The sequence below is a fragment of the Schistocerca cancellata genome, chromosome 4 (genome assembly GCF_023864275.1).
Source record: "Schistocerca cancellata isolate TAMUIC-IGC-003103 chromosome 4, iqSchCanc2.1, whole genome shotgun sequence".
Lineage (NCBI taxonomy): Eukaryota > Metazoa > Arthropoda > Insecta > Orthoptera > Acrididae > Schistocerca > Schistocerca cancellata.
In genome coordinates this window covers 662,604,042-662,622,006 of record NC_064629.1, presented here as the reverse complement: position 1 = coordinate 662,622,006, position 17,965 = coordinate 662,604,042, and the positions used below count along the sequence as shown (strand labels likewise).

General features: G+C 40.1%; 1 protein-coding gene across 1 annotated transcript; it reads right to left on the bottom strand.

Annotated features, from left to right (window-relative positions):
- Positions 1-486: 486 nt before the first annotated feature.
- On the bottom strand, positions 487-1,288 carry LOC126183406 (52 kDa repressor of the inhibitor of the protein kinase-like). The gene is made up of 2 exons (XM_049925354.1): positions 1,156-1,288; positions 487-1,072 (listed from the first exon to the last, which is right to left on the bottom strand). The coding sequence occupies exons 1-2, from the start codon at positions 1,256-1,258 to the stop codon at positions 768-770; spliced, it is 408 nt and encodes a 135-aa protein (XP_049781311.1). The 5' UTR covers positions 1,259-1,288; the 3' UTR covers positions 487-767.
- Between the last annotated feature and the right edge of the window lie 16,677 nt (positions 1,289-17,965).

Genomic DNA, 17,965 nt, shown 5'->3' with positions numbered 1-17,965 from the left:
CTGCTATGTGAACTATGTACCACAGTCTAACATAACAGTCGCGAACCTCACTGCTGTAAAAGTTGCCGTTTGACAGATGAAGCAACACTAGCGCTCAGCGCGGCAGGTAAGGTGAACGTCAGACGCGTCGTAAGCATAATGTTTGTTTGCATCCATTCCCTACGTAATTTCCCAATTATTCGAGTTAGTTTCTTGCCTCCAAGAGTTTGTGTAGTATCAGAAGGCATATATGTTTCTAAAAATGATTCTAAAATAAGCGCAAGTATGAACAAAAACCATGAATAGAGTGGCAAGCAACAACACATTCGTGAACAAACATTTGTGACATTGGACAGAATTGCAGCTTACCACGTTGATATCAAAAGAATGTAAACACACAGATTCACATGTAAGAAGCACAGACCTGTACCTCCACATGCAAAAGCGATGGACAGCTCGTTTACCGTTCTGTAGGCCTGTGTTTGTCATTGTCACTTGTTTCCACGACCTTCATCTTTATATTATTCTACGTGGGACAAGCAACTGACAAATAGTGGGAGAAATATGCTGAAACCATAATGAGCTGATTACATTACATTTCACGAAAAACCAAAAATTTGATTAATTTTCGAACAATCTGTCTGTAGGCATTTACCTTGTCCCATAATAGATTCGCTCGAAGTCTAGAGATCTGCACATTCTGACACTTCACACGCTTTTGTAAGACACGAACAGCTGCACTTAATCTAACCACTTCATCGTCAAAGCAGGTCTTGTGTTGATGATTCTCACGAATCTGGCACTAATGAATGGAGAGTTGAACTAGCTGCTTCTGTGTCATAGGACTGTTTTACAGCTTTAGATTGACTGTCGAATCTTTGTGGCAGCTTCTTCTTCATCGTCAGTTGAGGTGGCTTATCTGGAATGTCAAACAGTGTGGATACTGCATTCCACATGAGTTTGTTATTGTCTGCGTTCATGACCTGGTCTTGTTCGAAATGTAGCGAACAAAACCTAATATTATTATACAGGTAAACCGGGTCTTTCTTCATAAGGTCTTCTCGTCTGCTATTAACTAGCCATTTTTTTGCTCCTAAAACGAAACATTCACGATTGATACACATACATTTGCAAATGAATCCTGACGATACAGTTTAGTAACATGATGGTATATACCTCTCAGGATCCATAGTAAACCTAAAAAAGACAGCTGTGGTGTCTTCTTCTTATAGCTGCTGCAATTTATTGCGCTACAAAAGCTCCCGATGGTAAAATCCATTGTATAAATCAAAATAAACAATCACTATTCGCTTTCACGATCGCGCCGAACTCACAGTTCAACCTACCGGCCGCTTGGAGCGCTGCTGGCAACAAAATCGAGGCAAAGAGTTGCGACTGTCATGTTGGACTGTGTGTCCTATATCATGATGTGCTTTGCTGTACAAATTGTATGATCTACAGGACCAATAATAAATCAATCAAATCAAATCAGTCCATTTATCGTATCCTCAAGGAGGGCTATTCGTGTATATAAATAAATAATAAAAATGAAAGTAGAAAAATTTCCTGGACGTGTCCAGTGATTCTTGTCTTTGCGTTTCATCTGGACGGACATTTATTAAAAAAATGTGTGAAATATTCTGAAATCCGATGAGCTCCGCGAAAATATAGTTGTACCACAGATGTACATTATCACACTGCTGCTAGTTGTTCATCCTTCACGTCAGAGATAGAGGATACTCGTGCTGCCATCTCGTGCAGACGTTACGAAACACGTAGTAACGAGTGCTTGCTGAGCTGTCTTACGTTACGTGTCATTGCAAAATTTTATTAAACTACTGAAGTACCACACTATTTATGTAGAAAACTTAAGACAAAAAATAAATTATTTATGCCAGGAACTGCTACCGTTACGCCCACAGGAATAAAAGAGCAATAAATTTCATTGCATTGGTTCCACACTCGTTTGTCTTGGCATTCTTTCTCCTTTTAAATCTCCGACTCTGTGCCCCACGCTCTCTGAGAGAGATATTAAAATCTGGTACACCTCAATCATATCCTCGTTGTTACACGTATTGAAATTTGGTTGTTAACCCCTTTAACTCCGCCTGCAGCTTCTGTATAGTGAATTATCTGCCGAAGCTGTTGCCGGTCCCAAGCCCGGATAAAGGAGGAGGGTTGGCCATTTAATAAAGCTGTAAAAGGGATGATTCAAGTTGTTTAGGGACTGATTTTGCGAGGGGAAGGTTGTAAGCAGTCATGGCTGCAGTACAGTTATAAATTTTAGAATTTAAAAAGCAGCCAGCCACAATTATGGTTCAAAAAAGTTTATTGAAATCAAACCATCACCGATTTCGGATTTATTACAAATCCGTGTAAGATGGCGCCTATAGATTTTCTTACTTTCCTGCTAGGGTCTCGTTTCGCAGTGTACATTTTCTGCCCTAAAGTTCTTCATTCAAAATCCGATTAACTGGGAAGAGAATTTTTTTCCATTTTAAGCTACATATAAACAAATGGAATGATATTAAGTTAAATAAAGCATGCAATGTGCCGGCACACCAAGTATGTTTACGACATATTTCATGTTTTATTTTACTTTACGGTCATGTCTTGTGTGTTCCTATTACGGTTAAAAAGCAAAAAAATCTGTTGAAAGTTCACAAATACAAAAGTTTTGTTTATAGTGGTGCGCAATAACGATTGCAGAACGAAGCGATAGCAGAAAAGCAATAAAATCTTTCACAGACATCGTAATATGGAATTGTGACAAATCCAAACCGGCATTGATGTGCTTTAAATAACATTCTTTAAATTATGTGTGTGGCTGTATCTGTTTTAAATTATAAACCGTATAATTAACAGAGGCATCCTCTAAGACTAGGTACCATAATGAGATCGTTTACATTTGATTATCCCACCCATCTTTTACTTAGGAGCATGATGGAAACCTTCGCAAATAAAGCATCTACACAGCCCACAGCGGTGATAGCTATATGGAAATCGCGAATCAACTTGTGTGGTTTCCTTTTGTTTCTTTAAATACGACTGATGTGTCATCAACAGTTGTTTCTAGTGAATGTAGTAAGGAATTTTGCGTCTTTCAGAATAATCCACTCAAGAAATTGACGTTGAATACTACTATAAATTCCAGCGTTTTTCATCTGCATGTTACGTAGGTTAAATGGAGAACGTTAACAATAAGCATTTCTACAGATTTCCAAGACAAACTAAAGAGTTGCATCTGATGTGGAGTAGTCCTTGTAAGCTGTGAAGGCGGAGGTAGTTTTGGCTAGTGGAGTTTCAAAAGCAGACTTAAGATTCAGATAATCGAAAAAGTCCCAGATTCATAGGAATGCTTTAACAGGGCTACCAGAACTTAAAACAAAGCTACATCATGGGAAAAATGAACGAAAACCGCTTAAAGCTTTGTACGATAGCAGCAACAAGAGCTAGGCAATGGACATATGAAGACAAGGAATTTGCTCTGTCCTTATACAAGCAAAACCCTTGCCCATACAGGTATTTGTTAGTTCATTTTTGCCTTCCTTCTGTGACTCATATGAAACCTCTATTGTGTGTTGCACCTTCCAAGCCAGGATTGAGTCCTGCAGTGATGAATGTAATAAAAGCAGAAGCCGAGGCAGTGCACAAAAATGATAAATATGTTGCTTTGTTCCTTGATGAAGTGTCTTTGGAGACAATTTTTTATTATGATGTGAATAAGCAGCAAATCAGTGGGTTTCACGATGTAAGAAGGGCAAATATATTTGCAGACCATGATGTGTTGGTAGTCTGATCAGAGGCATATGCAAAATTTGGAGGCAGGTAGTCGCATATCTCTTCACTCAGAGCTCAGTTTCAGGCACTACTTTAAAAGTTCTTATTATCTATGTTATAAGCAACTGCAAATAGAGCTGATGGCAGTTGGTACAATTTGTCATCAGAGTGCAGCCAACTGGGGAGCACTGAAGGGACTCTGCAGTCAGTAAACAAGTGAATCCAGTCCATTTCATTTTTTACCTATTGCAGTCATCAGGAATAACAATTTGTAAAGCCCACTTTTCTGAACAGTATATATTAAGTAAATTTGCACCAATTTTGATTTACATGTATCTCAGAAATTGAAAACGGACTATCTGTACTAAAAGAATAAATGTGGTTAATGAGAAATTGAAGAACAAGTTTAAAGCTGCTTGACAGTTCAGAGATCAATTTTGCTGTGTACTTCGAAAACAAGAAATGTAGAAGTCAATGTTTGTCTTTATTAATTGTTGTTATCCCCATTTCCTATCTGTGATACTTCTCTCTCAATCTTGATGTTGTATCTGCTATTGTGTTGAAGCATTTACTCTCGTTTTATGTAGGGACATTTTAGAGGAAGTCAGTGATTAAATAATGCAAGTTACCTGAAATAGGCCTACAGTTGTGAAAAATATTTGATAACACGTAGGTCTACATGCTTTGCCCACTTCTACTGGAAAGCTATAATAATCCTTGTGATTTTCCAGATGCAGTTCCCTCTGTGTCTAAGTACCGACATTACCTGGGAGAGAACATCCTGTAGATGTAGATTGTAGGGAATGCCTGAGTAGGCATACTTTGTTTAAAACAGCGATAACTTGCAGCATAAGTATTCAAAGTGATTGTGAGTATCCGAACTCAAGTTGCCAATGTGATCTGAGAGGGATTATAGATAATGTTTTGCGTTACTTGTTCTGGTAATGAAAATTCTATTTGTCTTGTGAAACACATACAATCCCACAAAATCTTATGCCTTGTAGTAATTAGTAATGATTTCCTTATATGCGGTTGTAGATGTAGTAGATGCATTAAGGTTGATTAGGTGCAAGGAAGAGAGTGGGATTTACAGATATTCCAGTTAAAAATTTGACAATTTGTATATTATGTTAGCTGAAGTGTAGGCCTAATACCTGAGGATATATTGAAAAAGTTTAGCTGTACAATTATTTGTAATACTGAAGAAAATATCTTTCTTGGAAGTACTTTAGTGCAATAAATTTCATTGCAACTGCAGGTAAATAAGTTTGGGTAAAACTTCTTGCAGGTAAGACTGGCGCACTGAACTGCTGCAGAAACAAAGCGATGTATAGATGTCAGATGATGATCTTGTGTTTGTTCCTTCATACCATTTCATCATCAAAATGAAAGTTGTACCACACTCAGGAAATGAGCACAGGAGAGCAGATGTAGGAATCAAGTGTCACTGCACTCGGTGAGGTTGTAATGGAGTTGGTTTACAGTAGGATGAAACCCAGTGCCGGTCCATGGGCCTACTGTTCTCAAAAAGTACGTTGCGGCTGCTGAGCTTAACTCTCAATCTGAAGAACAGAAAGTGTCACATGCCTTCACATCATGAGACAGTGTGAGAAGGTACAAATGTAATCCAGGACATTAGTGCAAAATGTGATCACGAAATTTACGCCATCACCTCTCATCCCTTTGTCACCCAAATACTGGCATTGAAAATTTTCCACCACCAGGATGACTTGCATCCAAGTTGAGAGCCACCACACAGAACTTTGTTAGCAACCTTGGTTATGGAGATGGGGCCATCTCACCACAATCGTAGAAATTTCATAGCAATAGGCCTACTGCTGTGTTAACATTGCCAAGTTATGTAAACATTCTCCTGTTTGTTTTTACCCCAAATGTCATATAAGAGTGGGATCCAACACACTCTCTACATCATTTGTCCACTAAATTCAAATGGTCGGTGGAGGAAAGATGTTTGTTTATGTTCATCCATAAATAAACATTTATTTGCACTCAATGTCATCAAGATTAAAGCTGATAACTGAAGATCTAGCTGAAGCCTCTTCAGGCTTCTTATACTTAAATGCCAATACATATATTCCCTAATGGTATTTGTGGATAACGGAAACTTTAGGATGAACTCGGCAATTCACAACCACAGTACTACAGGTAGAAATAATTTACTTCTCCTGGTTTAAAAGGGAATTTTATATTCTGGTGCAAAAGATTGTAACAGGTGTACTGTAGAAAAGAAACTAAACATTCCCACCCATCCATATAAACGGCAAGTTGACATATCCTGAGCATGTGAATTTGTTGAAAACAAGTGACCAGTCAGTGTGTAAAAAAGAGTCGAGCTAAGACACTAAAAGTAAGTTGTCAGTCAGTGTCTGAAAATAATCAAGCTGTATACGGAAAAAAAAGAGGAAGTATCCAGTCTATGTGTGAAAGCAAACAAGCTACTGCATGTTTGTTTTGCTTCACAATTGCTAAATATGTATGGAAATTGGACATACATCCTAATCTCCTTCTCCCCTACGTCTCTGTTTCCTCCTGTCCCTCTGACGCCTACCATCTCCTTCCCCCTCTCTCTGTCCATCTCCTCCTCTGCCCTCTCTATATCCATTTCCTCCCTCCCTGCCAATGGCCATCTCTTCTCTCCCCCTTCTCTCTCTGAGCTTGAGCCTTGCTTGTTATTACAATTTTAGTTTCCATAGTAGTATTCTAATCATAAACCATAAATACAATGTTCCTGTTTCCTGTGAAAACAGACTGCAAGGAATAAAACAAAACAGTATAGTTTTGTGTTTACAGTTTGCATTTAAAGTATATATAATGAGGTAGAACATATATGGAAGAAATAATTTGTTTAGCAGTTTCAGTGCCCAGCTATCATAATTGAAACTGATTGTGAGAAAGAAAACAAAACTATACATTTTCACAGCAGAGCATGGCAAACATTTTCTTTGGCACAGTCAGTTTTAACAGAAAATTGGTAGATGGTCTTTAAAAGAATATATGGCCTGTGTCTCCCTGAATGTTTATTAGGGTATCATGTAAAAATTTGAAATAAATTGGTCAAGACCTTTTTGAGATTTCTGCTAACAGTGTTTCCCATTACCACATACAATTAAAAAAATGTAGCCTACATCCATCTAAGCATTTATTAGGGCATTGTGCAAACATTTCAAGTAAATCAGTCAAGTACATTTCCAGATTTTTGTTTACAATATTAAACAATGGCTTGTCTTTTCACAGTGGTATAGATTAACTAACACTGGCCAAGCGAATATCAATTGCAGTTATAATTGTGTGTTTGACTTAGTAATGGGTTACTGTAGATGAATACAAAACTGGGGGGGGGGGGGGGGGGGGGGGGGTGCTCAATGTATGTTAGTAGTGACATAGACTTGCATTGCAGTGCCCTTGCTGTGAATGATTACTGTACAGAAAATTTACTGGAAACAGTGGTGTTGTTCTGTCACTGTAAAATCTTACAATTGTATGTGTATAACTGCACAACAGATAGTGATATTGGTATATCTGTGCAGGTTTTACAGAAACTAATTGTACACTTTGAGAAATGGCCTAAACATACGATTTTAATTTTTGGTGGCTTGAGTACTGATACAAGACTAAGGACACATACAAATTAATCTACTCAGTATGCTATGATCACATGACCTGTTCTGTATTAACGATCACTTAACAAGACAAACTGCTTACCTTGACAATGTAATTACTAATGTTGATACAAATCAGTTATCAACTAGGGTTGTTCCATACACATTATATCAGTGCATAAAGGTGTTCAGTTAAATTAAATACTAAAAAGTCTATATCTGATTCCAGTGAAATTAAGTCCAGAACCTAGCTAAAGACAACAAACTGGAATGGCATTCTGCTTGAAAGCAGGCCTACTCACATTGAAAATGCATTTACATTAACTGTCAGTGCACTGTCAGATACATTTAAAACTAATTGCCCTAAAGCAGTGAGAAAAAATAAGGAAACTGACAGGATATATGGTCTCACATCTGTGCATTACCGGTTCACACACTATCTACAAAAGCTATTAACTCTGTTAATAATTTCCTATGACAAATCAAGGGATAGTGGAGCAGAAAGAGCAAGCCACATATAGTTAAAGTATGAATAACACTGCTGCAGCTGAACACAATCGTAAATATGACAACATCCATGACTCAAAACATGAAAACTCTTTTTCTACAAAATATTATAGATTTAGTTCCTGGCACTAAAAGATAAGAGGTAAAAGTAACTAATAATAAAAGTGCAATAGCGAAACTAAGTTACTCAAGATCAGAAGACATTTATGAACTCTCTATTTTCGAGAGAAAAAATCTGAGGATGTATAGCACATCCATTAAATTCTCTTATAAACTGGATGTTTGTTAGTGGTTGTTTCCCTATATCCTTAAAAATAACAGTCATTATTTATCTGCTAAAAAATTTATCGTGTTTTGTTCTAATACTTACTGCCCAACCTGTGTTGCACCCATCCTTTTTTCCTTACTGCATGACTGTGTGTGTAAGCGTACTAATTACCAGATTTGCAGAAAACTATGACTTTTTAACCTTGTGTGTGTGAAACGTAGTAATAAGGTGAAATGTGATGTCAAGTTATGTTTGTGGTCCCAAAAATGGAGCTATTGCAAATGTTTAAATACCTTAGAAGTGAGAAACATAATCCGTGACTGTGGAAATGTGCACTGCAATGTTCATGATATTCTATGTTTGAAACAGGAATACCAAGAGGAAAGTGTGACTGCCTTATTAAAGTATGGTATATCAGTTAAGCTGTATATAGAGAAGTCTGATAAAGTAATAGAAGACTATTCAAAGTGTCGTGAAATTGTCATAACCGAACAAAATGATAACTTCATTAGACCCAAAAAGTTCCATCGTGCTAATCATAATAACAACAACACTAGTCTGCCAACAGCAAATAATTTTGCACATTTAACGTGTTATGAATCAAAAGATGTGAAAATAACCATATCAACTAAGTACTCTCGCCATACTTGCACTGTACATGCTTGAGCTCTGTCCTGCAAAATGATGGTCAGGTCCTGCAGAAAGTGTCATTACTTCTGTCTGTAAGCTGGTCAAAGGTTGTGTTCCGAAAACGAACAGCACAGAGACAGAAGTGATGACACTTTATGCAGGACCTGACCATCATTTTGCAGGACAATGCTCAATCACGTACAGTGCAAGCTGTTACTGATTTCTTTGACTGATGGGGCTGCTAAGTGCTATACCACCTACTGCACTCCCCTGAGTTAAGCCCTCATAAGTTCAACTCAATTTCTAAACTGAAAACACTTCACAGCATTTGCTGCAGAACTGCTGCAAATTCGTTGGGCAATAGACCGTGCCGCTCGAATGGTCAACACAACTGGCACTGCTAAGAGTATCCTACAACTTCCACATCATTGGCAATTGGTTATGCACAATGCGGGTGACGACTTTGAAGGTCAGTAAAACTTTGAAACACGTATCTATTTTGTACGAGCTGCAAATAAATAGTTGCCAGCATTAAAGTTCCAACCCTTGTATGTAGTTCTATAATGGAAAACGTTATAAGCCCATTCAACAATCTCTGGTGGCTTCTGATGTTTACCTGCTTAAGAGCTCTCGAAATTCCTAAATATATTTAAAACAGTTACTGTACAGGGCAAGATACCGAGCAAAAAGCTGGGCAGTTCTAGGTGAGCTGGTGCATTACCAAACTCTTCCCTCTTGGGACTGAACTGTATCCCCCTGTTGACATTGCTGGACAGAGATTGTAATGTAGACACAATTGCCACATATGAAGACACATACTGGATGTGGTCACAGGAAACACAAGAGAAAAGCTGGAGGCAAAAACAACAAATGTTGTTTTGCTGATTAATGCAGATTCTTAGGTATTCTTGTGGATAATGAACTGAAATGGAAAAAACAGCCAGCCGAAGTGGCCGTGCGGTTAAAGGCGCTGCAGTCTGGAACCGCAAGACCGCTACGGTCGCAGGTTCGAATCATGCCTCGGGCATGGATGTTTGTGATGTCCTTAGGTTAGTTAGGTTTAACTAGTTCTAAGTTCTAGGGGACTAATGACCTCAGCAGTTGAGTCCCATAGTGCTCAGATCCATTTGAACCATTTGGAAAAAACATATTAATAATGTTTGTAAGAAACTGAGCTCTGTCATATTCTTAATGATGCAGCTATCACAGTATTCAGACAAGAACCTTCTGTGTACAGTGTATCATGGACTTTTCGAACCATATTTACAGTATGGAGTGACTGTGGGGGGAAACTCAAACAAACAAGAGACAAAACGAGTGTTCACATAAAAAAAAAAAAAAAAAATTAGGACCATTTTAAGAAGAAAGACCTCTGAAACGTGCAGAAACTGTTTCAAGAATTTAGGTACCTTAACTTTTTCATCATTGTATATATACTAAACAATAATGTACATCACAAAAGGTAGTGAGGACTGGATTACAAATGCTAGTGTACACACCCACAATACAAGAAGGAAGAATGAAGTACGGAGCATTCCCCCCCGACTGGCAATGCTAGACAAAGGACCCCAGTACTCTGGTATCAGACTACTAAGAAGTCTGCCCAAAAACCTGCAAGATAGTATACTTCATAATGACTTTCCAAAGAAACTTAAAGACTATCTCATTGAAAAAGAGTTTTACAGTGTTGCAGAATACTTATGCCATTAAATTTGTATATATTGTTACTCATTATCAGTGATGTAAAAATGTAAGCTAAAGGTGTAGAAAAATAAGTGATAAAGAATGTTAATACTTTGACATGTCCTATATTACACGTACATTTACTGTACACAATGGAATCTTACAGGATCAAATAAAATTCAATTCAATTCAACAGAAGCTGTGCACAATATAACCTACTTACTACTGCTGGAAAGCTAGTCCCAAACAATAAATCCTACCACTAAAGTAGGAGGAATTTCAATTTGCTGGTGTCATGTGTGTTAATATTTTGGTCTATACTTAAACAAGAAAATTATTTTTATTATTCAAGTAAAGTAACTAAGAAAGCTTGCAAAACTGTGTATGAGGTAGCTCAGACTGAAATTGACATGAACTATCAATTCCAGTGAAAAGATTATATAGTAACGCCATTGCTGTATTTGCAGCAAACATGCGGGCCAAACAGTTGCACAGTGATCATGCAAAAGGACACCTTGGACATATGCAGAGAGATGTGCTTCTAAAACTAACTGTAGCATTGGAACTACATCAGCAAATGCATTATTAGTAACTTATTGTTGTTTTCTTTATATGATAACTTTAGACAACAGAAATATACTACATTACTGGAACATCAAATATGTGGAAACTGAAGAGGTGGCATTTCACATGGGCATCATACTTTAATTCTATCAAATTCCACAAAAATAATGCATCATACAGATGATAAAACAAAAAAGAAAAGCAAGTTATGAACCACAAAGTATGTGCCAAGACTGTAGTTTTTCTGAGGCCAGCATAAAACCAGAGGATATGTGACATAATCTGTTCAAGTTCATAGATGATGAAAGCTTGTACAAGGTGATTAGAAACAGTCTGAAAAGCTTGTAATGGTGTTTTAGTGCAGGTTGTGCTGAGAAATAATTGTTAAGAAAAAAATTCAATATGTTGTGCCACTTCAAAGTTAAATAGCACTGAGGTTAGCCAATCAAGGCATCATGCGTGAAAATTCAAGCAGTCCACCAGTTACAATTAGTGTCAGTTGTTCCCAGAGTGCAGCTGATAGCGAATGTGACTGCTCAGCCTTTGGTTTGAGTTCAATCCTTACTACCATCCCATTTCCAATTTTTGTAAAGCTCTCTAGTTTGGTTTGGGGAATCCAAATGAAGAACATATTTTGTGACACCATCTCTGGTGGGCCACTTGAATTTGCACATGCAACAGCCTGATTGGCTAACTTCAATACTAATTAACTCGGAAACAGTGCAACACACTGAATTTTTTCCTTAATAATTATTTCTCAGCACAACCTATCCTGGGAAACCCTGCAAGCTTTTCAGACTGTTTCTGACCATCCTCTGTATATTATATTTGAACATGTTTTTGTATTTTTGGAAATGTATTTACATTTTTATACTTTTATATTACGCTGAAAAAATTAGAAAATTTGTCGATGTAATATGGCAACTGTTATACAGAGTGATTATAATTAAAGTTCCAAGTACAAAAAGTTGTAAAAAAATGGACCAGTGCTTGGAAAGACGTCACATTTGAACGGAATATTATTAAAGAAGGATGAAATGTTATGGAAAAAAAAATCTGAACGAAAATTTTACCACTGTGTGTCACAGTAAGCAGCAGAATATGCAAAATAAAAGATGGGAGGTATACAGCTGTTCCCCAGTTCGTATCTGAGATGCTCTGCATGACTCTCAATGCAGGATCGTTTGCTGCTGGTAAAGCCCTTTTGTGACTGACCATACACCAGTAGTTATGCAGAAACTTCAGGCACTCAAGGGTATGAAAAAAAGGTGCAGGTCCAATGTCTGCCAAGGGTGTGGAGAATATGATTGCCAAATTCATAAAGATAGGTCCGCTTGAACTGCAGTTTGCAACAGGGAGGAAAACAATTGATCCAACATCAGTAGAAGGTGTGGCCACAACATTGCAGGAGGGGTCGAGCAGTGGTGTGAAAATATGCAGTGCACAGGGAATTGCCCAAACTCTGGACATGCCTTTGAGCATGGTGCATGAAATTCTTCGATACTTACTGCATTGCTATACAAAATTACTCATGTTCAGGAGTTGCTTCATACTGACCTGGCAGTAAGACAAATGTTTGTTCTAGAATTTCTTACTTGCATGGAAGTGGACAATGAATGACTATGGAACATTCTGTGGACAGATGAAGCCCATTTCCGCTTCTAAGGACGTGTCAGTACACGGAACTGCAGAATATGGTCAGTGGAAAATCTGCTCCCACATCAGCTGACATCTCTTTATTCTGCAAAGTGAACAGTATGGTGCAGGTTGACAGCATTGTTTACATAGGACTGTATTTTTCTGAGGAGATGGGTTGTGGAGGTCCTGTTACCTGTACCATCACTGGCAAATTTCATTATGTCTCTATGTTTGTCATCAAATATGTGAAGTCCAGGATTCCTACTCAGTTCACTAGAAAAACAATTCAAACAAATCATATTAATGAGTTTTATTACAAAAAATTAAAAGACAATACTTAAATCTGACAATTACACAGATGTGTCACAAGCAAACAGTGACATACAAAATAAGCAATTTCTTCAGTATAACAGGTCCCATGTCTGTGTTACATAGAGTGTACAAGCAAGGTAATGAGCACTGACGCTTCTATCCAGCTGCTGGTCGTGAAGTGGCTATTCAACTGGAGCATCACCAGTCAGTCACAGCACTTATGTCCTCTCCACATAGGGGCTGCTGTTGCCGTGTAGTCATCCTGGAGAGGGGTCAGTCAGCGTGTGACTGGCTGACGTCTTCTCACAGCCACCTCTTTTCTATCATTCCCAACTAGCATGCTGGTGCTTGACTTTATGCCGTTACATTGCTCCCCGCCAAGGTGATGGACTGTCATTGAATATGGAGCACGAAAACAGTGGGGGAGGCAGCAGGGTGGACACACTAATGGACTGGAAGCTGTGGCTGCAGGGGACGTGATACTTCCAGTCATACCCCACTATCTGGCCTGTGCACTGGTGGAAATGTCCCCCGGAAGACATCCAGAAGGCTACGTGTCCACCTCCTGAGGCCCATACCACAATGTAGAAGGCGTTGGCTACTGCGGCATTTGTGGGTCCAGCTCCATTGGTAGGACGAGATCAGGCAGAGGAGGCAAAGGCTCCATCTGGATGGGATTGTCCTGTGGTGTTGTGATGACATCCTCTGGCAGCTGCTGTGGCCACACTGTCCTTGGGATCTGTGAATCTGGGGGAAGAGATACAGAAGGATAACCATGCACATGGCAGTGGCGAATTTTATTGTGATGTCGGCGCTGCAATCCGTCTGGGCCTGAAATGAGATACATGCATAGGCCAATTTGACAAAGGATCTCGCCTTGCACCCACCATCTGCTGCCGCTAAGAACCCCGTAAAACACAAAATCGTGCTGTTCGAAGCGATACTTCCAGCCTTCTTTTGATTCTGATAAAATGTTCCGCTTCACAGTTCGACTGTGGATGGAACGGTGCACTAGTTAGGTGCTGTATGCCATTGTGTTCACAGAATGATTCAAATTCATTTGATGTGAACTGAGAACCATTGTCCAACACTATGAGTTTAGGCACATCTTCAAAGGAAACAATTGAGGACAACACCTGATAAGTGCTATGTGACGTCGTTGAGTTCACTAGCACAGCAAAAGGAAACTTGCTATAAAAGTCTACCACAATCAACCAACGAGTGTTCCAAAAAGATCCCGCAAAATCTATGTGCACACATTGCCATGATGATTGTGACTTAGGCCAAGTAGAAAACATTTGTGGCTGAGCAAACTGATTTTCCACACATGCATGGCACTGTGACATAATCTGTTCTATTTGGGTGTCCATACCCAGCCAAGTGCAGTGTCGACATGCTAACTGTTTCATACAAACAATCCCCCAGTGTCCTTGGTGAAGTAACTGCAATACTTCTTTTTGCAAAGCTTTGGGGATCAGCACATGTGACTGTCCACTGTCATTTTGAACAAGAATAACTCCTTTCTGTATAGCGAGGCTATGCTGACATGCAAAGTATCAGCGCGCTACTGCAATGAGTGGGGCCAAGATGTGCGAATATATTTTAGCAAAATGTTCAAATTTGAATGAGCTTCCATGGCCTGAGGAATTTTCCTGTCATTCAGAGGAAAGGACTGAAGCAATTCAGAATTGTGAGCATTGATGTGACAACAAGATGCAGCAGAAGCATCAAAGTCTGTATCAGGGTCAATCGGAAGACGTGAAAGTGCATTTGCATTACCATGTCGAGCTGTTGGACGATACACTCTCTCATATTGTTATTGAGACAACAACAAAGGCCATCTTTACAATTTTTGGACAGTTTGTACAGGAACCAGCTTCATCGGATAAAACAAGGACTGCAGTGGCTTGTGATCCATTTACTAAGTAGAATTTTCTGCCATACAAATAGTGGTGGAATTTGGTGACACCATACACAATAGCCAATCTTTATCTATTTGTGAATAGTTACACTGAGATCTGGACAGCACTTTTGATGCAAAAGCAATAGGCCTGTCTTTATCACCAAATCTGTGCAAAAGCACTGCACCATTTCCATAAGAGGAAGCGTCAACTTACAACACAACTGGTAGGTCAAGATAAAAGTGTACCAAGTGATCACTGAGAAATACATATTTATATTTTTTTAAAGTTTCTTGGCGCTCATCTATCCAAACAAAGGGGATGTTCTTGCGGTGAAATTGATGCAATGGAGCTGTGATTTGTGTAGCATTTGATATGAACTGAACATAATAGTTCATTTTCCCTAAGACTGACTGCAATTCTGTGACATTGTGAGGAACTGGCAGGTCCTGTATGGCTAACAAATGTGACTAAAGAGGATGTACACCTTGACTGTTTATGACATGACCAAGATACTGCAACTCAGGTTTAAAACTGTCACACTTATCCAGTGTACACTCTAGTCCTGCATCAGATAACACACGAAACAAACTACACAAATTTTCAGTGTGTTCTTCAGGTGTATGACCTGCTACAACAGTATCATCCAAATAGTTTGAACAGATTGATACTTGAGCAGTCAGCTGTTCGAAATACTGTTGGAAAATGGTGGGTGCAGAAGCACTGCCAAAAGGCAAATGCAAATATTTAAACAAGCCCACATGAATGTTCACGACACACGTTTTGAGATGCTTCGTCTAGTAGTATTTGAAGATAGGCATCGCGCAAATCAATTTTTGAAAAGTAATGACCAGTGCCTAATCCATTCGTGAGATCCTCTGGGGTGGCAATGGATAATTATCAATCACAGTTTGTAGGATGACTGTAGACTTAAAGTCAACACAGAGGCGAATGCGAGCTGAAGGTTTGGGGAGCAAAACCAGTGGACTGCAGCACATTAAAACCTCCACCCTAAGAGCACAAGGTTGGAGGACACAGAGGGACAAAGGACATGCGCTAAAACTTAGATCAAATGATAAAACCCACCCGCAGGTATAAAACGTATAATTAAATCACCCGATAAGGCGTTGTCAGATACAATAAGTGGCAACAAGTCCGGTAACCGAAGATTTCGTCACAGGGCAGTCAAAGTGGAACAGTGCACCAAAATATGGGCCACTGTCAACCGGGTGCCACACTGACACTGAGGCAGGTCTTCACGGGAGGTAGTTGTGCCCAAGCGTGGCCCATGTGGAGCCAGCATAGAACCACACAGTCCCTGTGAGAGGCCCGCATGGAGGACTGCCACACATTCGTAGTCTCCTTAATGACACACAGTTTGATGTGGTTACTAAGACTATGCCATTACGTCTCCCAAAGCCGGAAAACCTGGTGGCACAAAAACAAACGCAGGTCAGTAATTAGAATGCCAATCTCCATAAGCGGTTTCCGTGTAGCCTGTTTGGCCAGCCTGTCAGCAAGTTCATTGCCTGTGTTTCCGACATGTCCTGGGGTCCACACAAACACCACTGAATGACCGGACTGTTCCAGGGCATAGATGGACTCCTGCATGGTTGCTGCCAAAGGATGATGAGGTTAGCACTGGCCGATAGCTTGTAGGCTGCTCAAGGGGTCAGTACACAGAAGAAATGACTCCCCAGGGCCTGAACAGATGTGCTCAGGAGCACGAGATATAGCCATCAGCTCTGTAGTGAAAACACTGCAGCCATTGGGCAAGGAATGCTGTTGAATATATCCTCCATCAACATATGCAAATCCGATGTGACCATCAGCCATCAAGCCATCGGTGTAAACCCCTTCGTGGCCTCGGTACATGTCAAGAATCGAGAGGAAGTGACAGCGGAGATCTGCGGGGTGAACTGAGTCCTATGGGCCATGCGAAAGGTCCAGGCAAAGCTGCGGCCTGGGTGTAAACCGTGGAGATGTATGTGAATGGACCTTGGGTATAGGTGGTAAAGGCAAGGACTCCAGCTCAGACAGAAGGGATTGGACGCGAACTGCAATTGTAAGCCCTGACCTGGGCTGCCGATGCGGGAGATGAACCGCCATTTGTGGGAAAAGGAGATGGTAATTTGGTTGAGCAGGAGAACTACAAACATGTGCAACGTAACTGGCAAGCAGTTGCGCATGCCTGACCTGCAATAGAGGGACACCAGCCTCTGCCAGGACACTGGTCACCAGACTCATCCTAAAAGCTCCCACCACTAGTCGAACGCCACAGTGGTGCACTGGCTCGAGTATACGCAATGCTGAGGGCGCCGCCAAACCGTAAACCAGACTCCCATAGTCAAGGCAGAATTGAACAAGGGCTCTCAGAGCTGCAGCAGCATACAGTGATCTGCACCCCAGTTGGTGTTCCTCAGATCCTCCTTGTCATGTTCCATACCTCACGTCAGTATAGTCCTTCCCTCCTCACGCCAGCCTGCATGAGCTAAACGCGTGTATTTCAGCCTCCTCTCGTAACACGGTGTTGGCTCTTCTGCCAACACAACAGATGACTCAGTGGTCTTCATTTGCAGTGTGATCCCACACATTTTGTAACATAACCTTTAGCATGCCTGAAACTATGTCATTGTCTGGGCCACCGAATGGCAATTGATCTACAATGCTACCAAGATGTAGTACAACATCATTCAAGGCCGCTGCACCCCAGGAGAGTTCACGAATATCAAGGTAACGGTGGTACAGTTCTCTTGCGCAACATATCACGCTATCTCGGCATCACATTGATCAAGAGTATGACATGATGTCAAAACATTGTTATCTTGCTCTCAAAGCCCAACCAGCACCATTCTTGTATCCAGTTATAAACCCAAACTCAGCCCTGGCATCGCACCTCAGTTTTACCTTGTGCTAGGTGCTGCTCCACACTGTGTGTGAATACGTCACAGTCTAATAAGATAATGCAGCTGTGGTGCATGTCAGGAACCTCAGGCTGGAGCTACACATCTAGTGCAATCTTCCATCAGGGATAGTGTGTCAGATGGCTGGCATCCCATGTCTGTAGCAGTGCTTTCGTCACT